The sequence below is a fragment of the Schistocerca piceifrons genome, chromosome 8 (assembly GCF_021461385.2).
Source record: "Schistocerca piceifrons isolate TAMUIC-IGC-003096 chromosome 8, iqSchPice1.1, whole genome shotgun sequence".
Classification (NCBI taxonomy): domain Eukaryota; kingdom Metazoa; phylum Arthropoda; class Insecta; order Orthoptera; family Acrididae; genus Schistocerca; species Schistocerca piceifrons.
Genome location: NC_060145.1, coordinates 19,906,166 through 19,924,137, shown reverse-complemented (window position 1 = coordinate 19,924,137; position 17,972 = coordinate 19,906,166). Strand labels below are relative to the sequence as shown.

The window sequence follows — 17,972 nt, the reverse complement described above, 5'->3', positions numbered from 1 at the left end:
GAAGTTTCATTATTGTGTGTCTGCTAGTTACTGTCCGAGATCCAAGCTAACTGCCTGACATCTGCGATCTGTTCCTTTCGACTGCTACTTACCGCTGTCGCCACCTATCAGCAAACGGCGGAAGCAAAGTTATACACCTTGTAGAATATGGGGAAGTGCAACCAGTCTACAAAAGAAATTGCTTACAAATCACTCGTGCGACCTGTCCTAGAATAAGTATGAGGGGCCGACCTCCTCTTGGTCCTCTTGTCTCGAGATCATTTTAGCTAGATTGCTCATTGGGCACTGACTTTTTAGCCTTCATAATTTGTTAAGTGGTGATCCCCCACCAATTTGTGCTCATTTTGACAACCTTTGATGGTTCACCATTTCGTGACTGAATGCCCTTTTTTTAAAAACCACTTACACTCTAGTGTACAAGGTCTGTTAAAAAAATTCTGGAACATTCATTATTTAGTGCCAATGATGGGTTGGAGCAAATATTGAAACAAAACAGTAACACCTCCCGCAAATGATGTGAATTAGGCTCGTAAACTGACATTTTCAATCAAGAACAGCTTTACGATGCAGACACAAATCGACTACTGTTTGAATGAGGTTATGTTGACACCAGAAATTCATACAAATGGTTTTGTCAGTGGAACAGTAAAAGCCATGGTCAATATTCCATGAGTAAAGACAATTGAGACATTGCTGAAGACGCTGCTCTAGGAGACGAGTCCATGGAGAAAGGCACACAAAGTCATCAACAAAAAAAGAGCCAGAGATGCCCAGCGGGAGACATTCCATAATAGAATATGGAGGTTACCAGTCCTCCAGCAGGTGTCTTATGCTTTCTCCAAATCAAAAAATATGGGCACAGTCTGGTATTTCAGCAGAAAGCTGTTCATGATATGAATTGTCAAAAGACAAGATAGTCAACTGCAGAACGGCATGCTCGAAATCCACATTGTGCAGTGTTTAGCAGATTGCAAGACTCGAGCCACCATACCAGCCAGTCAGGAATTGTGCATGCCATCACCTTGCAAACACAGCTGGTGAGAGAAATGGGGTCACTGCTAGAAGGAAGGTGTTTGCCCTTACTAAACTTAGATATGAATATGACAGTGGCTTCACACCAGCATCTGAGAAGTGTGCCATCTGCCCAGATGCGACTGCACATATGAAGGAGAAAAAGCTTGCCCGCAAGAGAAAGGTGCTGTAAAATCTGATGTGAACATAGTCCAGCCCTGCGGCAGAAGATCGGGATGAAGTGAAAGCGTAATATAGCTCCCCCATAGTAAAGGCAACACTGTAGCATTCACAACTCTGAGAGGAGAATAGTATCACCTGAGCCTCCTCCACTCGTTTCTGGTGGGATGATAATGGGTGGAGCTCAAAATCTCAACAAAATAGCCGCCTAAGGTGTTGAAGATAGAAACAGGGTCCACAATTGCATCACCTGCTATGGTCAGGCTGGAAATCTGGAAAGAGATCTTGGTCCCAGATAGCCGATGGAGGTTGCCCTCCATGGTGGAAGAGGGAGTGAAACTGTTAAAAGAACTAGTAAATGAAATTCCGAAAGCTTCTTTGGCTATCCCAAAGACGCCGACAACAATGTGCATGCAACTGTTTATAATGAATACAGTTCGTCATTGTTGGATGACTTAAAAATGTGGAGAGCCTGTCTCCTCATGCGAATCGTGTCACGGCATGCCTCAGTCCACTAGGGGAGCAGGACACGGTGCGCAACAGATGAAGTGTGAGGTATGGAACGTTCTGCAGTGGTATGTAAAGTTCTCTATCTGGTTATCACAACTGGGGAAATGTTGGTCATCGAAGGTCACCACGGAGGAGCATAGCCTCCAGCTGGCCTTTGGAAGCTGCCAATTGGGTTTAAACGTAGGTGGAGTAGGAATCAACAAAAAAGGACCACTCGAGACAACAGGCAAGCTGAGCAGTGCAAACGAGAGGTCCAAGTGGGAATAGGTGTGTGTAGAGTCTAAAAGGAACGTGGGTGCTCCAGTGTTAAAACGGATGAGGTTGAGTTGATTGAGAAGGTCAGTCAAGAAGGCACCCCTCAGGACGGTTATTGAAGAGCCCCTAGCGGGATGGTCCACATCAAAGTCACCGAGCAGCAAAAAGGGGTCAAGGAGTTGACCAATAAGCTGGAGAAAGTCTGCCCTGGCAACAGTGAATGATGGAGGGATGTAGTCATAGCAGAGAGAAGAGGTGAAACCAGGAAAACATTGCAGACTGCAACAGCTTGCATCTGTGTGTTCAATGAGACAGTTTGGCCATACACATCATCCTGAATGAGTAGTATAATTCCCCCACGAGATTGAATGCCATCCTCGGGAAGAATATCAATGAGGACTGAAAGGAAATCTGGAAGGTCAAAGCGGTTACGAGGACGCAATTTCATTTCCTGAAGGCAGCCACAATTCTCCCTTGTCGGATCTAATGTCACAAACGTTCCATTCAAGAGAAGTCATAATGGGGAATGGGGACGAGGGAACAAATAAAGGGGAGTCAAAGAGGCGGCTGCCGAGTGCCAGCCTTTAAAGACTCACTGCTGCAGGGCGCAGAGGCTGAAGGATCATATTCCACGGAATCGGTATTCTCACTGAGTCGGCCTGCAGATTCCAGGGCAGAAAAATGGTAGGCAGTGTGCACCACTGAAATGTAGGTCGACCGGGTGAGGGTATCGTGCAACAACACCACTGAAGAGAATCTACAGGCTGGCGAAAGGAGAAGATCATTTGCCTTTGTTTGATTTCTTAGGGTCTTTACAGTTGGCAGATGAAGACTCAGATATTTGTTGGCTGGAAGACGTACAAAGTCTTTGTGGGAGTATTCCTTTGTGTCTTTTCCAATCTGCCGGTTGTGTAGCAGTTGATTTCACCACTGAGGACAAAGATTTGGTGGCTCGGTGTGCGGCTGTAGGAGGAGGAGACAGAGATGCTACCATGCTACTGGGCAGTTTCACAACTGTGGTTGTGAATTGGAAGTCACAAATCTGTGTGGTTGTATCCTTCTTAGAGTGAGGCATAGCAAGAACAGTACTACAAGTGCCGGATGGTAAAATAAAGGGCTTTTGACTAGCAAACAACTTGTGAGTGACAGGGTAGGGTACTTTTTCCTTCACCTGGACCTCCTGAACGGCCTGCTCATCGAGCTACATGGGACATTCATGAGACGGGGCAGCATGGTTGCCATTACAAATGATAGAGTGGGAAGAAGAAGACAGGCAAACACCCTCTAGAGCATCTCTACCACAAGTAACACATTTGGCTGTGTTTTGACACGACACATGAGTGTGGTTGTAGCATTGACACTGGTAGCAATGCGTGAGGTTTGGAATGTACAGTCGGAACATGACGACTTCATAGCCTACCTTAAACTTTGATAGAAGAACCACTTGAACAAAAGTGAGAAAAAGAGTGCACGTAGACACTATGTTTGCATCATCCTTTCCATTACTCGATGGACTGCAGTGATGCCCTGATTGGAGAGATACGTTTGGATTTCTCCCTAGGCCCGATCATCACGCAACCGAGTGTAAATAACACCACATGAAGAATTCAGCTGACAATGGGCCTCGACACGAACAGGAAAGTCATGAAGTGAACCAGTGAGCAGTTGTTGGGCTTGAAAAACACAATTGGTCTCTAGAAGGAAAATCCTATTACATGAGACCAGGACTGCACAGGGCCTGCAATTGTGTCAACACCTTTCTAAATAATAAGGACTGACCTCCTTCAGTACACAATCCACGAGGAACCGAAGTGCAGCTAGGAGATTCTTGGAATCTTTAGCCTCATTCCATTTATGTTTAGTTGATGTAGACTGAGATGGTGACTGGCTCAGCGTGAAAAAAATCCCCCGTGGTTACCTGTGTCTCCGACGGCATGCCCTTCCCACTGGGGGCCGCATCAGATGGGACTCACTCACCTTAGGTGATAGTTCACACCTCCAGTCACACCTCATGAACTCCACACAGACGGACCAATTGGCAATTGGGAAGGTAACAGCTCAAGCAGTCACACCTCCGTGGACCTGGCCTGCACCAGATGGTATATGCGAACCCTACCTGTCAACCCGGGGCTGGGAACTACACCTTACCCAGTCACCTATTATGCGTCAAATTCATGGGCCAAACTTCAGGAGCACAAAGGGAGAAAGGAGAAACAAAGAGAAACCACAAAATCCAAAGTGGAGGAAGGGGAGGAAATGGAGAAGAAAGAATGAAAGAACAGATGAGGGACTGTTCTGATGCAGAGGATATCGAAACTTCAGAAAACATACACAAAACTATCCAGGATATGTTCACCAAGACAGGGGAAAAAAGAATAAGAGGAGAACGGACATGTAGCATTGAAAGGAAAGAGGTATTGCAAAGGCTGGGGGCCCATGGTAGTCAAGGACGAACTCACCAAAGAGTGGTGAGCTCTCTGGGTGGATTGTAATTCTTTTAGTGACCTTAGAGGACTTGGAAGAGCAGCCGAACAGAAAGGACAATGTCTTGAAAGGATTGTATAAGATTAACATCAACAAAAGCAAAACAAGGATAATGGAATGCAGTCAAATTAAATCAGAGGATGCTGAGGGAATTAGACAAGGAAACTATAATATTTAAGTAGTAGCAAACTAACTGATAATGGCCAAAGTAGAGACACATGTACTGGCTACAGCAAGAAAAGCATTTCTGAAGAAGAGAAATTTGTTAACATCTAATATAGATTTAACACCTAGAAAGTCTTCTCTGGAAGTATCTGTGCAGAGTGTAGCCTAATATGGTAGTGAAACATGGATAATAAACAGTTTAGAAAAGAACAGAGTAGAAGCTACAGAAGAATGCTGAAGATTAGATGGATAGATCATGTAACTAATGAGGAGGTACTGAATAAAATTGTAGAGAAAAGAAATTTGTGGTGCAAACCGACTAGAAGAAGGGATCTCTGTTGGTGGGACACATTCTGAGATATCAGGGGGTCACCAATTTAGTATTGGATAGGTGTGTGGGGGATAAAAATTATAGAGGGTGACCAAGAGATGAATACAGTAAGCAGATTCAGAATGATGTGGGTTGCAGTAGTCATTCAGAGATGAAGAGGCTTGTACAGGATATAGTAGCATGGAGAACTGCATCAAACAAATCTTCGGACTCAAAGTAACAACACCATCGACAACAGCAACAAGCTAGCAGTCTGTCTGAAAACAGTAATTGAATCTGTAATGAAAACTATATTGATACATCGAGAATGACCCTGAAGTGATTTGCCCATTACTGAGGAGGCATAGGTTGTGAAACTTCCTGGGAAATGAAAATTTTATTACAACATTTACTTTTTGGGATAAAGCTTTTCAAAACTGTCTGAGCTATCCTGGCACTACTAACAATTCACTTTACTGCTTTTATGGATCTTATCAACTAGAGTCCATAGCATATTTTGTGTATTAACAATCATTCAGGTGGGAGTAAGTACATAAGATGATCAATGAGCCTTTAGAGTCTTGTTGGCCACGTAATCGACATGGAGGGAAAAATGAGCAACTGCTACATTCTGGGAATGTAAAGAGACTGCACCTGCTTGCAATTCTGTGAGAAGGTCAATATACAATTCTGTAGGGCGTATCCGTAACAGCGTGCAAAAATTTAACAGGGCATAGAGGATCCTCCACTGAAAAATTTGAGGTAGGGAACCTGGAGTCAGAGAAACCAGGTTAAGGAGATAATTGGAATAAAATCACATTAATGTGTACTTTTTTATTTACATTAGTTAACTGCAAATACCACCACCGACACAATGAATATATCACTTGTTTGTACCTTACAAAATGAGTTGAAACTGACAGCCATTAATCTCAATGCTAGCAGGACATACACGAACAAGATTTTGATGCACCCTGACAAATAACACTGGTGTATTTCAAATCACATCACAGGCAGCTACAATTCTGAAGACTAACTCCAACTTCGTAGCCACTGGGGTCTCGTACACAAGTGATTTTAGATGTCTCCATAGGAAATAATCAAGGGGATTCAACTTAGGTGACCTCGCAGGCCATGGAAGAGGACCGCCTATTCCAGTCCAGCAACCCTCCTATTCCAATCCAGTGTCCAGGAAATATTGTACCAGTGCACTCCATTGTATTGTACTGTACATCTCTGAATAGCACTGAGTAATGAATGGGTCTGTCACTGATTCATAGAACGTTCTCTCATGGGACAATGTAAATATGATACAACAGATCTACACTATGGACAAGTAATGTAAACAAAACCTGCATCATTACTTCCAGGTAATCAAGCTCGTCCACCTTGTTTCCTAGCAGAAAACAAAGAATGTGCATGTAAATAAAGAGCACAGTATGTGTAAACTTGTACACATGTTAGTTGTAAATAAGCTGTACAACAGTAATCCTAGACAAAGTGTTAGGCAAGTTTACTTCAATATCTCCTTAAGCTGGCTTCTCCAACCACAGGTTCCCTACCTCAACTTGTTCAGTGGAGCATTCTGTTACATTTTTGAACACTCTTACAGAAACACCCTGTATAAATGATTAATTTTCATAGCTCTGTATTTTCCAAAGAATTACTGATGCATGAATAGAACTGTAAACTCATCAAGTTTACATTTTGCACTCTACAAATGTTCTACAAGTTCCCCTCTGGTCACACATCTAAGTGGTAGGGATACCTTATATAGCAACAGCCTGTCAATGGTCTCACAGCAGCACTGAAGCATTTTATGAGGTGTTCCAATATTCTTGGCAGTGGGAGTACGTTAACATGTTCCTTAATGTACCCTGAAGATGAAAGTCAAAAAGCGATAGGTCAGGTGACCTCGTGGCCACAGGAACAGAGTCACATCATCTTCACTACTACGCCCAATCCAGCGATACGGAAGTTAATCGTTTAGGTGGTGACGAACGTCAATGCCCCAATAATCAGGCAGTTGCATGTTGCACCACGGGGTGGTTTTCTTCGATCTGGGCCACAGTTTGGCATTGGCTGTTCATTCTGGTGGACAGCTGGGTGCTAGTCATAACAACATGAAAAGCTTTGCAGTGACTGCAGCAGAGCTGCGACCATAGGATCTCACAACAGTTAGTAATCAGCTTCGATATATGTCTTTCTCAATGGATGTCTACATATTTTCAACAGTTTAAATATATGGAGCATGTAATTCAAAATTTCACAAGGTTCCTTCATTGCATTCAAACTTCACATCCAACTGCTTTAGAAGGTAGCACTTAAAAACAGAAGATAAAACATTACTCACTCTACCATTTTTGTCACAAAGGCAAGGGGAATTCTGATTCACTCCTTTATGTTTTTAAACCACATAAAAATGTAGCATATATGTTTCCTAGGTCATTTTACACTTTTTTCCCTACAAAAATTCTGCACTTTAAGTCCTTTACACACATTGGGTGTACATTAATGTCTCCAAATATCTTACTCAATTCACAAAAGCTTGTATCTTGCTATGGGAAAACCAAGGAGAACTGTTCCAATTCAATTCTTGTACCAGTGAAAAGATGGGTGATATACACGTCAGTGTCAGTAGCACTGAGAAATAGCTGAAATCTAAGGTCAATGGCCCAAAGGAATCTCTATGGGGAGTCAGAGTGAGAGTGTGAGTGTGGTTTCAGCTTCCAGAGGCTGCAGTTTTGTGTGTGTGTGTGTGTGTGTGTGTGTGTGTGTGTGTGTGTGTGTGTGTGTCGTGTCTATTTTCGACACAGGCCTTGTTGGCTGAAAGCTTATATTGTAGACACTGTTTTTGTTGTGTCTATCTGTGACTCAGCATTTCCGCTATTGGTGAGTAGGAACTTTCCTTTCCATAATATTGTTACATTCCATCCTTTACCTTTCATTGTTTGACTGTTGTAGAAATTCACGAGTTACCTCAAACAGAATGACTTACTCCATGCAACCAATAAGAAATCAAAAGCACCGATCATGTGCAATTTGCTCTTTTCTCACATAACATACTGAAAGACGTGGATGAGGGCAGTCAGGTAGATGCTGTATTCCTCAATTTTCCAAAAAAAAAACATTTTAAAAAAAATTACTCGGTACCACATCTACACATATTATCAAAAGTATACACATAAATGATATCAAGTAAAATTGAGACTGGATTGAAACTGTTTGGTGGGGAGGACGGAGCAAGGTATCTCGGATGAGAGTCATCGTCAGATGCAGAAATGGCTTCAGGTGTGTCCCAGGGTAGTGTGATGGGACCCCTGCTGTTCGTGTTGTGTATTAATGATATTGCAGACAATATTAATAGTAACCTCAGATGTTTTGCAGATGATGCAGTTATCTATGATGAAGTACTGTCTGAAAAAAGCTGCATAAATATTCAGATCTTGATAAGATTTCAAAGTGGTGCAAAGATTCGCAATTTGCTTTATTGGGATAGGATATGGAACGATCACATAGGCTCAGTCATAGGTAAAGTATCTGGCAGACTTTTGTTCTTTGGAAGGATACCAGGTCAATGTAATCAGTCCACACAGGAGCCCGCACAAAATGCACTCGTGCAAGCAATGCTAGAATACTGCTCAAGAGCATGGGACGCACACTTAAGTGTTACTGCCAGCAGACATCGAGCTGGATGCAGCGGAGCTGGGTCAGTTATTGCAGTGGAACAGTTCATGACAATGACACGGAGGGCAGGCAACAGTCCTGGCGTGGTATATCTAACTCTGATTTGAGTGACCACAGACTGATCCTTCACCTGCTGCTGTGCTCTGTTTTCATGTCTTCATGTGTCAGTCACTCGTACTGGTCACGTGTTGCGTTTTCCTCTGTGATCGATCTCTTCACAGCGTTCGAACTCTCTGCTGCTCTGCAAATTGACTCGCAAGTCGGTTCAGCTCCCACGGTGTTGTCAAGCCACATTCGGCTCATACAGTTTACAATTGTGCCAGCAGTGTGAGTGCACAGCATTGTTACACGTTCTTCAGATACTAAACATACCAAATAGGACTAACCGGGGGTACTTAACGTATACAAACAAGGGAGCACAAATAGTCTCGGGTTTGTTCGACCCAAGGGACGGTGTCACGAAGATGCTGGAAGGACTGAACTGGCAGACGCATGATGACAAACATGAACTGTCCTGTGAAATCCTATTTTGAAAGTTTTGAGAACCAACTTTAAGTGATGAACCGAGGAATAAACTACAACCCCCCCAGATATCACTCCAAACAGGGATCACCAGGACAAAACAAGATTAATCAGAGCATGCAAAGAGGTATTTAAGCACTCATTCTTCCTTTGATTTGTATGTGAAGGAATGGAAGAAAAGCCCAAATAACTGATACAAATGGGATGTACACACATCAGTGGTTTTCAGCGTATAAATGTAACTGTAGCCATAGAAATGTGAAGACTCTATCCTTGTAAAATGTCTGCAGCCTATAGTTTGTCTATATATTTGCTTAGTGCTTTCTATAGGAGCTAAATGTCATCAACATTCAACTCATTGTTTCACGTGGGTAACACTTAAGTAATGTGGCAGGTTTTCAGATGTGACATGCAGCATGTTTTGTAAACATCCAATTTCTGAGAGGCACATCAGTGTTTGTAAATTACACATGTTTTTCAGTTATCTGGGCAGTCTCGGGTCCACATTAACCTGTATTTTTAAACAAATACCTGTATTTTTAAACAAATACCTGTATTTTTAAACAAATACAAAAAGCTTGAATTATGTGTGTATGTTTGTGTGTCTATCAACATACCAATGCCTTTGTTTGGTAAGTTACATCATATTTGTTTTAGATATATAAACAAATACCTGCACGCATATACGACACTTGGTTCCATGACTTACCAAAATGGAAATAATAAAACAGGCCTGTAGTTACCTGTAAGATTAGCGAAGTGTTCAACTAAAGCTGTCTTGCCAGAACCAACTGGTCCCTGGAGGCAGATAGCACGACCTGAGACCAGTGCCAAGGCGAGGCTACGCAGGTTTTGCTCCGTAGTTTGTACGCCACGCTGGAGGGGCTCATCTCTCTGCAAACCATCAAACACAGACTTTACAGTTAACTCGAGAAGTGTAAAGTTTTCAATGATAAATCTTATTCTACCCGTGCATCCAAATGGTGGGGCATTTATAACTAGTAAACATGCTGCACACAAAGCCACATTCAACTGGAGAAAATGGAAAATTTCAGGCGATTCACTGCTGTTCACTGCCAGTTGCTTGCACCATTGAAGTAATGGTTACCCTGCAGGGGACAGAGGAGAACCAAAGAGAATGAGTAGAGTCCATAACTTAAGAAAGATGTCTTTTTTTGGGCACTAATCACCACATACTTTTGGCTCGATACGAGACTAAAGTGGCCGTCACCAAAATAGGTACATAGGTGCCTCAAGGTCATGCCGGCTACACGATGCCGTCAGGCGTGAAGTGCTGTGATTTGTCCACTTCACAGCTTTGTTTCCATATACACACTGAAGCAATGGCAGAGGTCAGTGCCAGCTGCATTTTCAGTGTTCTCACGTGGTACTGTTTGTTCACGTGTGGTTTCAGTCTTCCACAGAAATGTGCACAGGCTTGTGTTTTGTAGTGAAGGTAATGGAGGAGCAAGGGTCTCAACTGGCCAGAGTGTGTAAAGGGCGACAAGACATTCGAAATTAAACATACATTGTAGTGTACTTTGTACACAATGGTAAGGAGAGGTGGGCTACAGAGTGGAGTGCCAATTGTCCTTGTAGGAATGCTGGACAGGAGCAGAAATCATTAGAGAACCAGTTAACACAAAAAATGGACTATTTACTTAACTCTTATGCCACCAAGCAAATGAAGAGTCATTACAAAAAAATGCAGCAAGATACAGAGTCCAACTGTTTCAATGTCAAGGGTGAAGCACGAATGAAGTTATTGTAGCATAGTGGGTCCAAGAGCAAGTGGGCCGAATGGCTACCGCCAGCCGCCCCGCACTGCAGTGGCAGGGGGCGCTCCAGATACAGAGCAACTGGAGGGGTGGCTCGGCAGACATGTACCGACGGCTACACCGGATCCCGTGCAACTGCTGTCGGTGCAGGCGGACACTCACTAAATTGCTTTCACTCGTGGGAAACACCACTCGTTGAGCGAGTCATTTTTTTTGCAATCTGTTTTGCTCGTTATGCGAACTGTGCATTATGGGAAGTGCTTGTTAAGAGAGTTTCCACTGTAACTGCTTTTCTGCATTGAAAATCTTTCCAATTTTGAAAAGCTGCTGACATAGTCTATCACTCAGTAATGTATACATACCATATTCTACACTAAACTTACAAACTAATTAACACATATGAGAAACATGCTATCAGGATGAATATATCCAGGTACCTGCTTAGTTGGATCAACTACTGGAAACTGAAAGCCAGCAACTGTAATAACAGATCCCAGCATAGAACACGAGTCGGATGAAGGTGCTTCGAGAATGTCTGATGACACGACTTTGATATTACTGAGTTTTTCCGTGTATTCGTCAAACTCGATAAGATAATTTTCAGTAGCATTTTGTCCGTGCAACAAGTACCGCCGCTCCGAGTCTGACATACCGGTCACAGTTGCTAAACAATTAAGACCGACCCTGGAATGGGGGAAAAAAAAAAACATTAGAAAATTAATTGAGGCAGTTTGTCAACACACAAAAAATATATTGATTTATCTTACATTGTTGATTAACTTGGAGGCTATACCCAGTTAATGGATACTCTACCAAGTATTAGAACAACTGGAATGTCATACAGGCACATACATTATTAACAGTTTTTCTAAAGGTGCGTCAATAGTTGGATCACCCAGAGACGAAAGTGATTAGCTATTCACAAGAAATACTAAAAAAGAAGATGTTTATCAAGGGGCATGTTGATTGTGTGTAGATACCCACTTAGCAAGTTTTAACTTGTTCATCCTCTGAAAATTACAAGTTTTGCCTCGGTACAAGTAGCGATCATTCAGATTACTCCTCATTACTTGATCATCAGTTAAATGCAGGTCAATACGATATTATACATATTCATTTTTGCACTGTTCTCTCATCACTTTATGCCTTACTAACACAGTAATTCACTGACAATGATCTGGAGAATGATCTGTGTGAACGGTAAAATGAAAACAAAGGAGCAGGCACCCTGTTTTTTGACTTTGGTCTTTCAGTGCTTGATCAAATTCCTCTCACAATACTACACTTCCCATCGCATCAACATCTAATTCCTCTTCTAAATCTGTAATATTGCCTTCAAATCTATTTGCTTTGTATGCCATTCTACATATTCCACCTTGCCCTTTTTTGCCCGTTGAGCTCCTAATTTTGATACAGCTGCTCCTCTTTTCTCCAAAGGTCTCTAATTGTCTTACAGGTGGCACCAATCTTTCCTCTAATCATGAATCCAATCTCATTTTTTACGTGTCTGTATTTCTTTTCACATAGTTCATTTTTTTCTCCTTTTGCAAATTAAATCCATTATCTCCTGTGATATCCAGGGACTTTACTAGGCCTTACCTTTGTGTCTATTTGATAATCTGCTGCCTTCACTATGCCATCTGTTTGAAAGTTTCCACAATCTCTGGTTCTTTAAACTTATCCAGGTCCCAATTTAATTTCCTACCTTTCTGAAATTTCATCAGTTTTATTCTGCAGTCAGTAACCAATAAATTACAGTCAAGAGTCCATGTTTGCCCCAACAAATGTCTTACAGTTTAAAATCTGATTCTGAACTTTCTGCTTTACCATTATGTACTCAATCTGAAACATTCCAATGTCTCCAGCCTCTTCCATGTACACAATCTTCATTCACGTTTTTGTACGTTTGTCCTCCTCACTGCAGGTTTGTGGCACTTTGGCCATTCACTTACGTAACAAAATGGAACACCTGCAGCCGTCCTTTCCATAGTATGTATTATACGGCAACTAGTTTCAGTGATTTAGTATACCATCTCAGACCTTAACTGGCATTGAGAGGGTGAAAAGCTGCATACATGATCCCATCAGTGGCCAACATCTATGAACCAGCTTCCGTACAATACTCTAACAGCAAAGGCATGTCTGCAACCACATGGTGTACTGAGTCACCAAAACTGGGTGCTACATAACAATTAACATCGAAAGTGTAGTAACCACAACCAACAGCGGGAACGCCTTGGGCTGCAGATCGGAGCCGCCGGCGGTGGAGCACGCACCACCGTGTAAACACAGGACGAGTCAGACGACAGACCAACGACAACTGACAACAACAGACCACGACCGACTATGAGCGACACAACGAGGAAGAGATAAACAACGGAGGCTTGTGGAAACCACAACACCACCAAACGTAAATCCACTCGGAACCAGAGCCAGGCAAATGTCAACAACGAGCAACAACCAGAATGCAGTACCGCCGAGACAGAAACGAAATCCAGAGCGAGTACCAGACTGGCTGGACTAGGGCAGAGCGGGTCCCTATATACGAAACCGGAGGGAGCGGCTATTGGCCGCTGTCTGCACGCGGCTTAGCGGTGGCACCCTCGCTGTGCGGAATAGCTGCCGCGGAGGCGGAGCCCTCTATGGGCTGACCACGTCCGTTTGTTCTGCCGTGTGTTCGACTTCCGTGGCGGAAGGTACTAGAGAAAGGACGGCTGCAGGTGTTGCATTTTATTATGTTCTCTCATGATTCTTAAACAAAGTGTTAGCAATGATTAAATTGTGCTCTCTGCTAAATCCTACCAGGAGGGTTCCTCTTTCATTCATTTCACTCCACACACTCCATATTCTACAACTATTTCCCTTACCTTCCCTATTATCGAATGCCAGTCCCCCATTACAAATTTTTCTCTCCATTAATTATCTGAGTAATTTCTTTTACCTCATCATAAACTGATTCAACCTCTTGATCACCCATGGAGCTTGTGGGCATATAAACTTTCACTAATGTAGTAGGGCGTTACCTTTGTGACTACCTTGGCTACAATAATGTATTCATTATGCTGTTGACAGTAGTTTACTCACACTCCTATTTTCTTATTCACTATTACGCCTACTCCTGCATAATCCTTATTTGATTTTGTATTTATAACATGCACTCTCTGGACCAGAGATCATGTTGTTCCTTCCACCACAATTTGCTACTGCCCGCTATATCTACCTCCAGTATATTCACCTCTCTTTTTAAATTCTCTAACCTTCCTACCTGATGTACATGGTAATGGGTTACAATGGTAAAAATTTTTATCATATTCTGCTTCCATCATTTTAACTTAGCCTCACGCAGTGGCACAAGCAGTTATGTAAACAATTCCACAGTACTTGTGGCTGGCTCCCACGTTATTACACTGAGCTATGGGCGTCACCACGGTACTGCTGAGAGATAGACGCCAACTTTCTGCCACAAACCCACCGATGGGACAACTGGGTGCCACCACTTGAGGTGCGCGAGAGCGTCAGTGAGGTAGCGGCCATGACTGTGGGTCACTCTCGTGCCTGCCGGCTTTCTTAACCTCTGGACATGTCCACTAGTCCTTCCTATTGAGGGCAAAATGTTCTTTCCATACCATGTGCGGTTCACTCTGTGGCTGTTGCCAGTTTTCATGAATATTGTACCCCTTAGTGGTACTTCTTGGGAACGAAACCATTTTTCTCTGAATCCTGGCATTTCTCATTTTACGTGTAGGAAAAACACCCTGGATACCCACCTGAGCTCCTGACATGTACGCTAGTTAAGGATTTAACATTCCACTCTCCAACCCACTGAACACTAGTCCCCTCCCCCCCTCCTCCATCTGAGTAGCCACTGAGGTGTGGTTAGGGCAATGTTTGACCTATAGAATACTTTAGCCACAATGATGCCATCATCATTAACCCACACATCAGATCATCATGTCCTCGAAAAAGATAATACCTGTAGTTGCAGCCATTCACATTATCACATAGCAAGGCAATTATTGGCTAGGAACCACATCTTTGTCTGGCTTCTCCACAGCCAGACCTCCATTTCGGCAGCGCAGCTATTTGTATCGCTTAGGAATGCAAGTCACCCATCTCAATAAGGTCCATGGTTTCCATAACTGATTAATCTAACATTTTATCAAAACTGCAAGAAATGTTGATTTTCTCAACTCCTCAATTACAATTTTATATCCAACAAGAGGAACCTAAGAACCTACTTGTCATGGCAATACTGACTTACAATAGAACAACATGAATTAATATCTAATATAAATTTTGCAAGAAAGAGAAGTGTTTGAAATACCTTAAGAACACATACATCAATAATTAATACAGATTTCTTACTTACTTAATACAAAAATTTTAACTCGTGCAAAAAGGACAGATAAAATTTGCTAGAAACAAGTGCTTGACTTTACCACATCAGTTTTCTGTTATGCTTGTATCTTCTCAATAACTCAGTAAATGCAGCCCAATTCCAACACTGCCGAAAATGATCACAGGAGGTGGACAGAAAGCTGTAGCACGATGCAATAATATCGTAATCTGAGACTTGTTCGTCCACATATATAGCACGGTTCCAAGCAACTTCCGAATGTGAAAAAAGATATGTAAATGGTGCAGGATATTTTTCAAAATACTCCAAGCTGAATCTGCAACAAAAAGTGTAACACTGTCTCTGTGAACTATATAAATAGTAGAGAAATTTAATATGTGCAATTTGAAATATATACTCTACGTTAATGGAAATTCCGTGATGAAAAGAATAAATAAAAGTGGGAGTACAAGGAACTGGTTGCTGATTGATGGTTGGTGCACACACATACATAAATGTACAGAAAAATTCACTAGTGTTCAAATCACCACATCTCTTCTAATTTGATGCACAATCTCACACCTGTGTCACCGTTACCACAGATGTGCATATATGAACATCTTTTTCATTACGTGTGTCAGTGTGGGTAATTCAATTAGAAAATGAATGATTGTTCAAAAGCTAGCGTAATTTTGTGTACAGAAACATGGGTCTCTGCATCGTGCATCAATTAGTTGCAGATCAGCGGCTGCAAATACTTGTTTTGTTTATTAATCTACTGTTAACACTATTATTGCTACATATTACATTATTAAAACAAATCACTAATACCTTAGTGCATCCGGGTGAAACATTATTAGCTTTCCAAGAGCCACACAGATTTTCTTATGTCTTTCACTTTCATTCTCGTATATCATAATATGAAGAGATGGGCTAATATTTCTGAAAAGTGTCTGCAGTTTGTTCCAGTCTTTAGCTATGTGAAGCAACTGCAACACAATTTGAGGGAAATTTTTTGCCACTTGCTCAGTAAGGCTGGGTTGTATAAGCAAGTGTGATATGTAGCAGAGAAGTGCCTGTCGATTCTCAGTGGACAGCTTCTGAAAACATAAATTATTTAAAATTATTGCACCTTATTTCTATTATTATTTTTTAAATTTGTATTTATTCCTTTACTTTTTAACAATTTACAAATTGAATATGGAAGAAAAATGACAAATGTCTTGTTGTTAAGACCTTGTTCTTGTTTAGGTTTGAGTGTGCTTGGCAGCATATTCTGCCATGCACTAACTGAGAAAATGTTCAGTCATAATCCGATAATTAGTCAGCATGAGCTGTAAAATAATTGTTTTAAATAGCAGAACACAAGCTGCAAAAAGTCTAGAGATGCTAAACATAAAAAAGGTTAGCTGCTTGAGCCCAGTAAAGAACTCTGTGTGTTGCTTCCCAACACAAGAATACCGAGCCAAACAAAAAAATTAGTATATGCTTCATACTTAGTGTCTAACAACATATACAGAGTATCAGTTCGAAGGCAAATTACTGACTGCCCTCTCTGTGCAAACACAGTGGACTCTCATAAAATGTGACACACACAGACTCAATTGCAGAAGGTTAATGTGGTCCTTTAGCTGGGGAAACCTTGTGTTGAGTAGCAGAGCCCTATTTGAAGAGAAGTTAATAGGACTCCAGTTCCCTACAATAACTGGCAGAATCTATATCATGGCAGATAATTTCAGTGATATTGTGTGTGTGTGTGTGTGTGTGTGTGTGTGTGTGTGTTGCGGTGTTCTCATTGAGACAATTATTTGACTTTTAACTATTTCATATACTTAAAACTTTGAGTCCACTACGACTATCACAACTACGCAAGAAGAAAACAGATTAGATTATCAATATATTTGCTGAATTATAAGATATTTTAAACAAATAAGTTTAGTCCTTCATTCTGCAAAAGGAAAGGAACAAAAAGTTGGTATACTATTTTCCGTGAAGATATTTTTTTCCATAATCCACAGAACATTGAGACGTAGAACGAAATCCTCTGGCAAGTTTCAGTCTCAATTGCTCATTAGTAGAAATACACAGGTTACAGGATTGCACTGGAAAAAAAAGTGGCAACTTAGTTTCACCTAACTTGTTAACCTTCTTTTTTTCCTTCAGAGAGGTGTTACGAGTGGTGAGTTCAGAATAACACTTGCATTTGTGTTGCTACCATGTTAAATTTTGCTTCTTCTGCCTAACATAGTAGAGTTTTCATAACTTAATTAACATGCTCACAATTGTGACGTAAACCTAAATCACAAGCACACCAACACAATTTCTCCCTTCACCAGCTATCGATAGTAACTTCTTCAATATTATAAAAAAACATTAGTCCACTGAAAATGTCTATACTTACTTATATCATGATACATATGAAGATTTCGTATATCAATCACGTGCCCAAATACTTTTCTCTTTGTGTGTTAAAGGAAAGCAGTCATCAATCCAAAGACTGTTTTGACCACCACAGAGCTCTACTAGGCGATGCCCTGTTGGAGGTGGTATGCCGTTGCCTACCTGTCACCTCTGAATTGACTTGCCCAGGCAGTTACACAGGGAGCTACAGTTTAACGTGGATTCCGAACCGTGGCATATCTCAGTATTTTTCACGTCGACAAACACTGCCAGAGGTGAGAAAAGTGATAAGTGACATAAAAATCCAAGGATTGACTAGGAATCAAACCCGAGT

At 41.7% G+C, this 17,972-nt stretch overlaps 1 protein-coding gene across 1 annotated transcript in view; it reads right to left on the bottom strand.

The window, feature by feature from the left end:
* LOC124711511 (midasin-like) overlaps positions 1-17,972 on the bottom strand; it is an 80,717-nt gene that overhangs the window by 38,840 nt on the left and 23,905 nt on the right. The window contains exons 2-5 of the mRNA XM_047241625.1: positions 16,070-16,338; positions 15,342-15,575; positions 11,340-11,586; positions 9,868-10,018 (exon numbers count right to left, since the gene is read on the bottom strand). Coding sequence (XP_047097581.1) covers positions 9,868-10,018; positions 11,340-11,586; positions 15,342-15,575; positions 16,070-16,338 — 901 coding nt within the window. The remainder of the gene's footprint in view (positions 1-9,867; positions 10,019-11,339; positions 11,587-15,341; positions 15,576-16,069; positions 16,339-17,972) is intronic.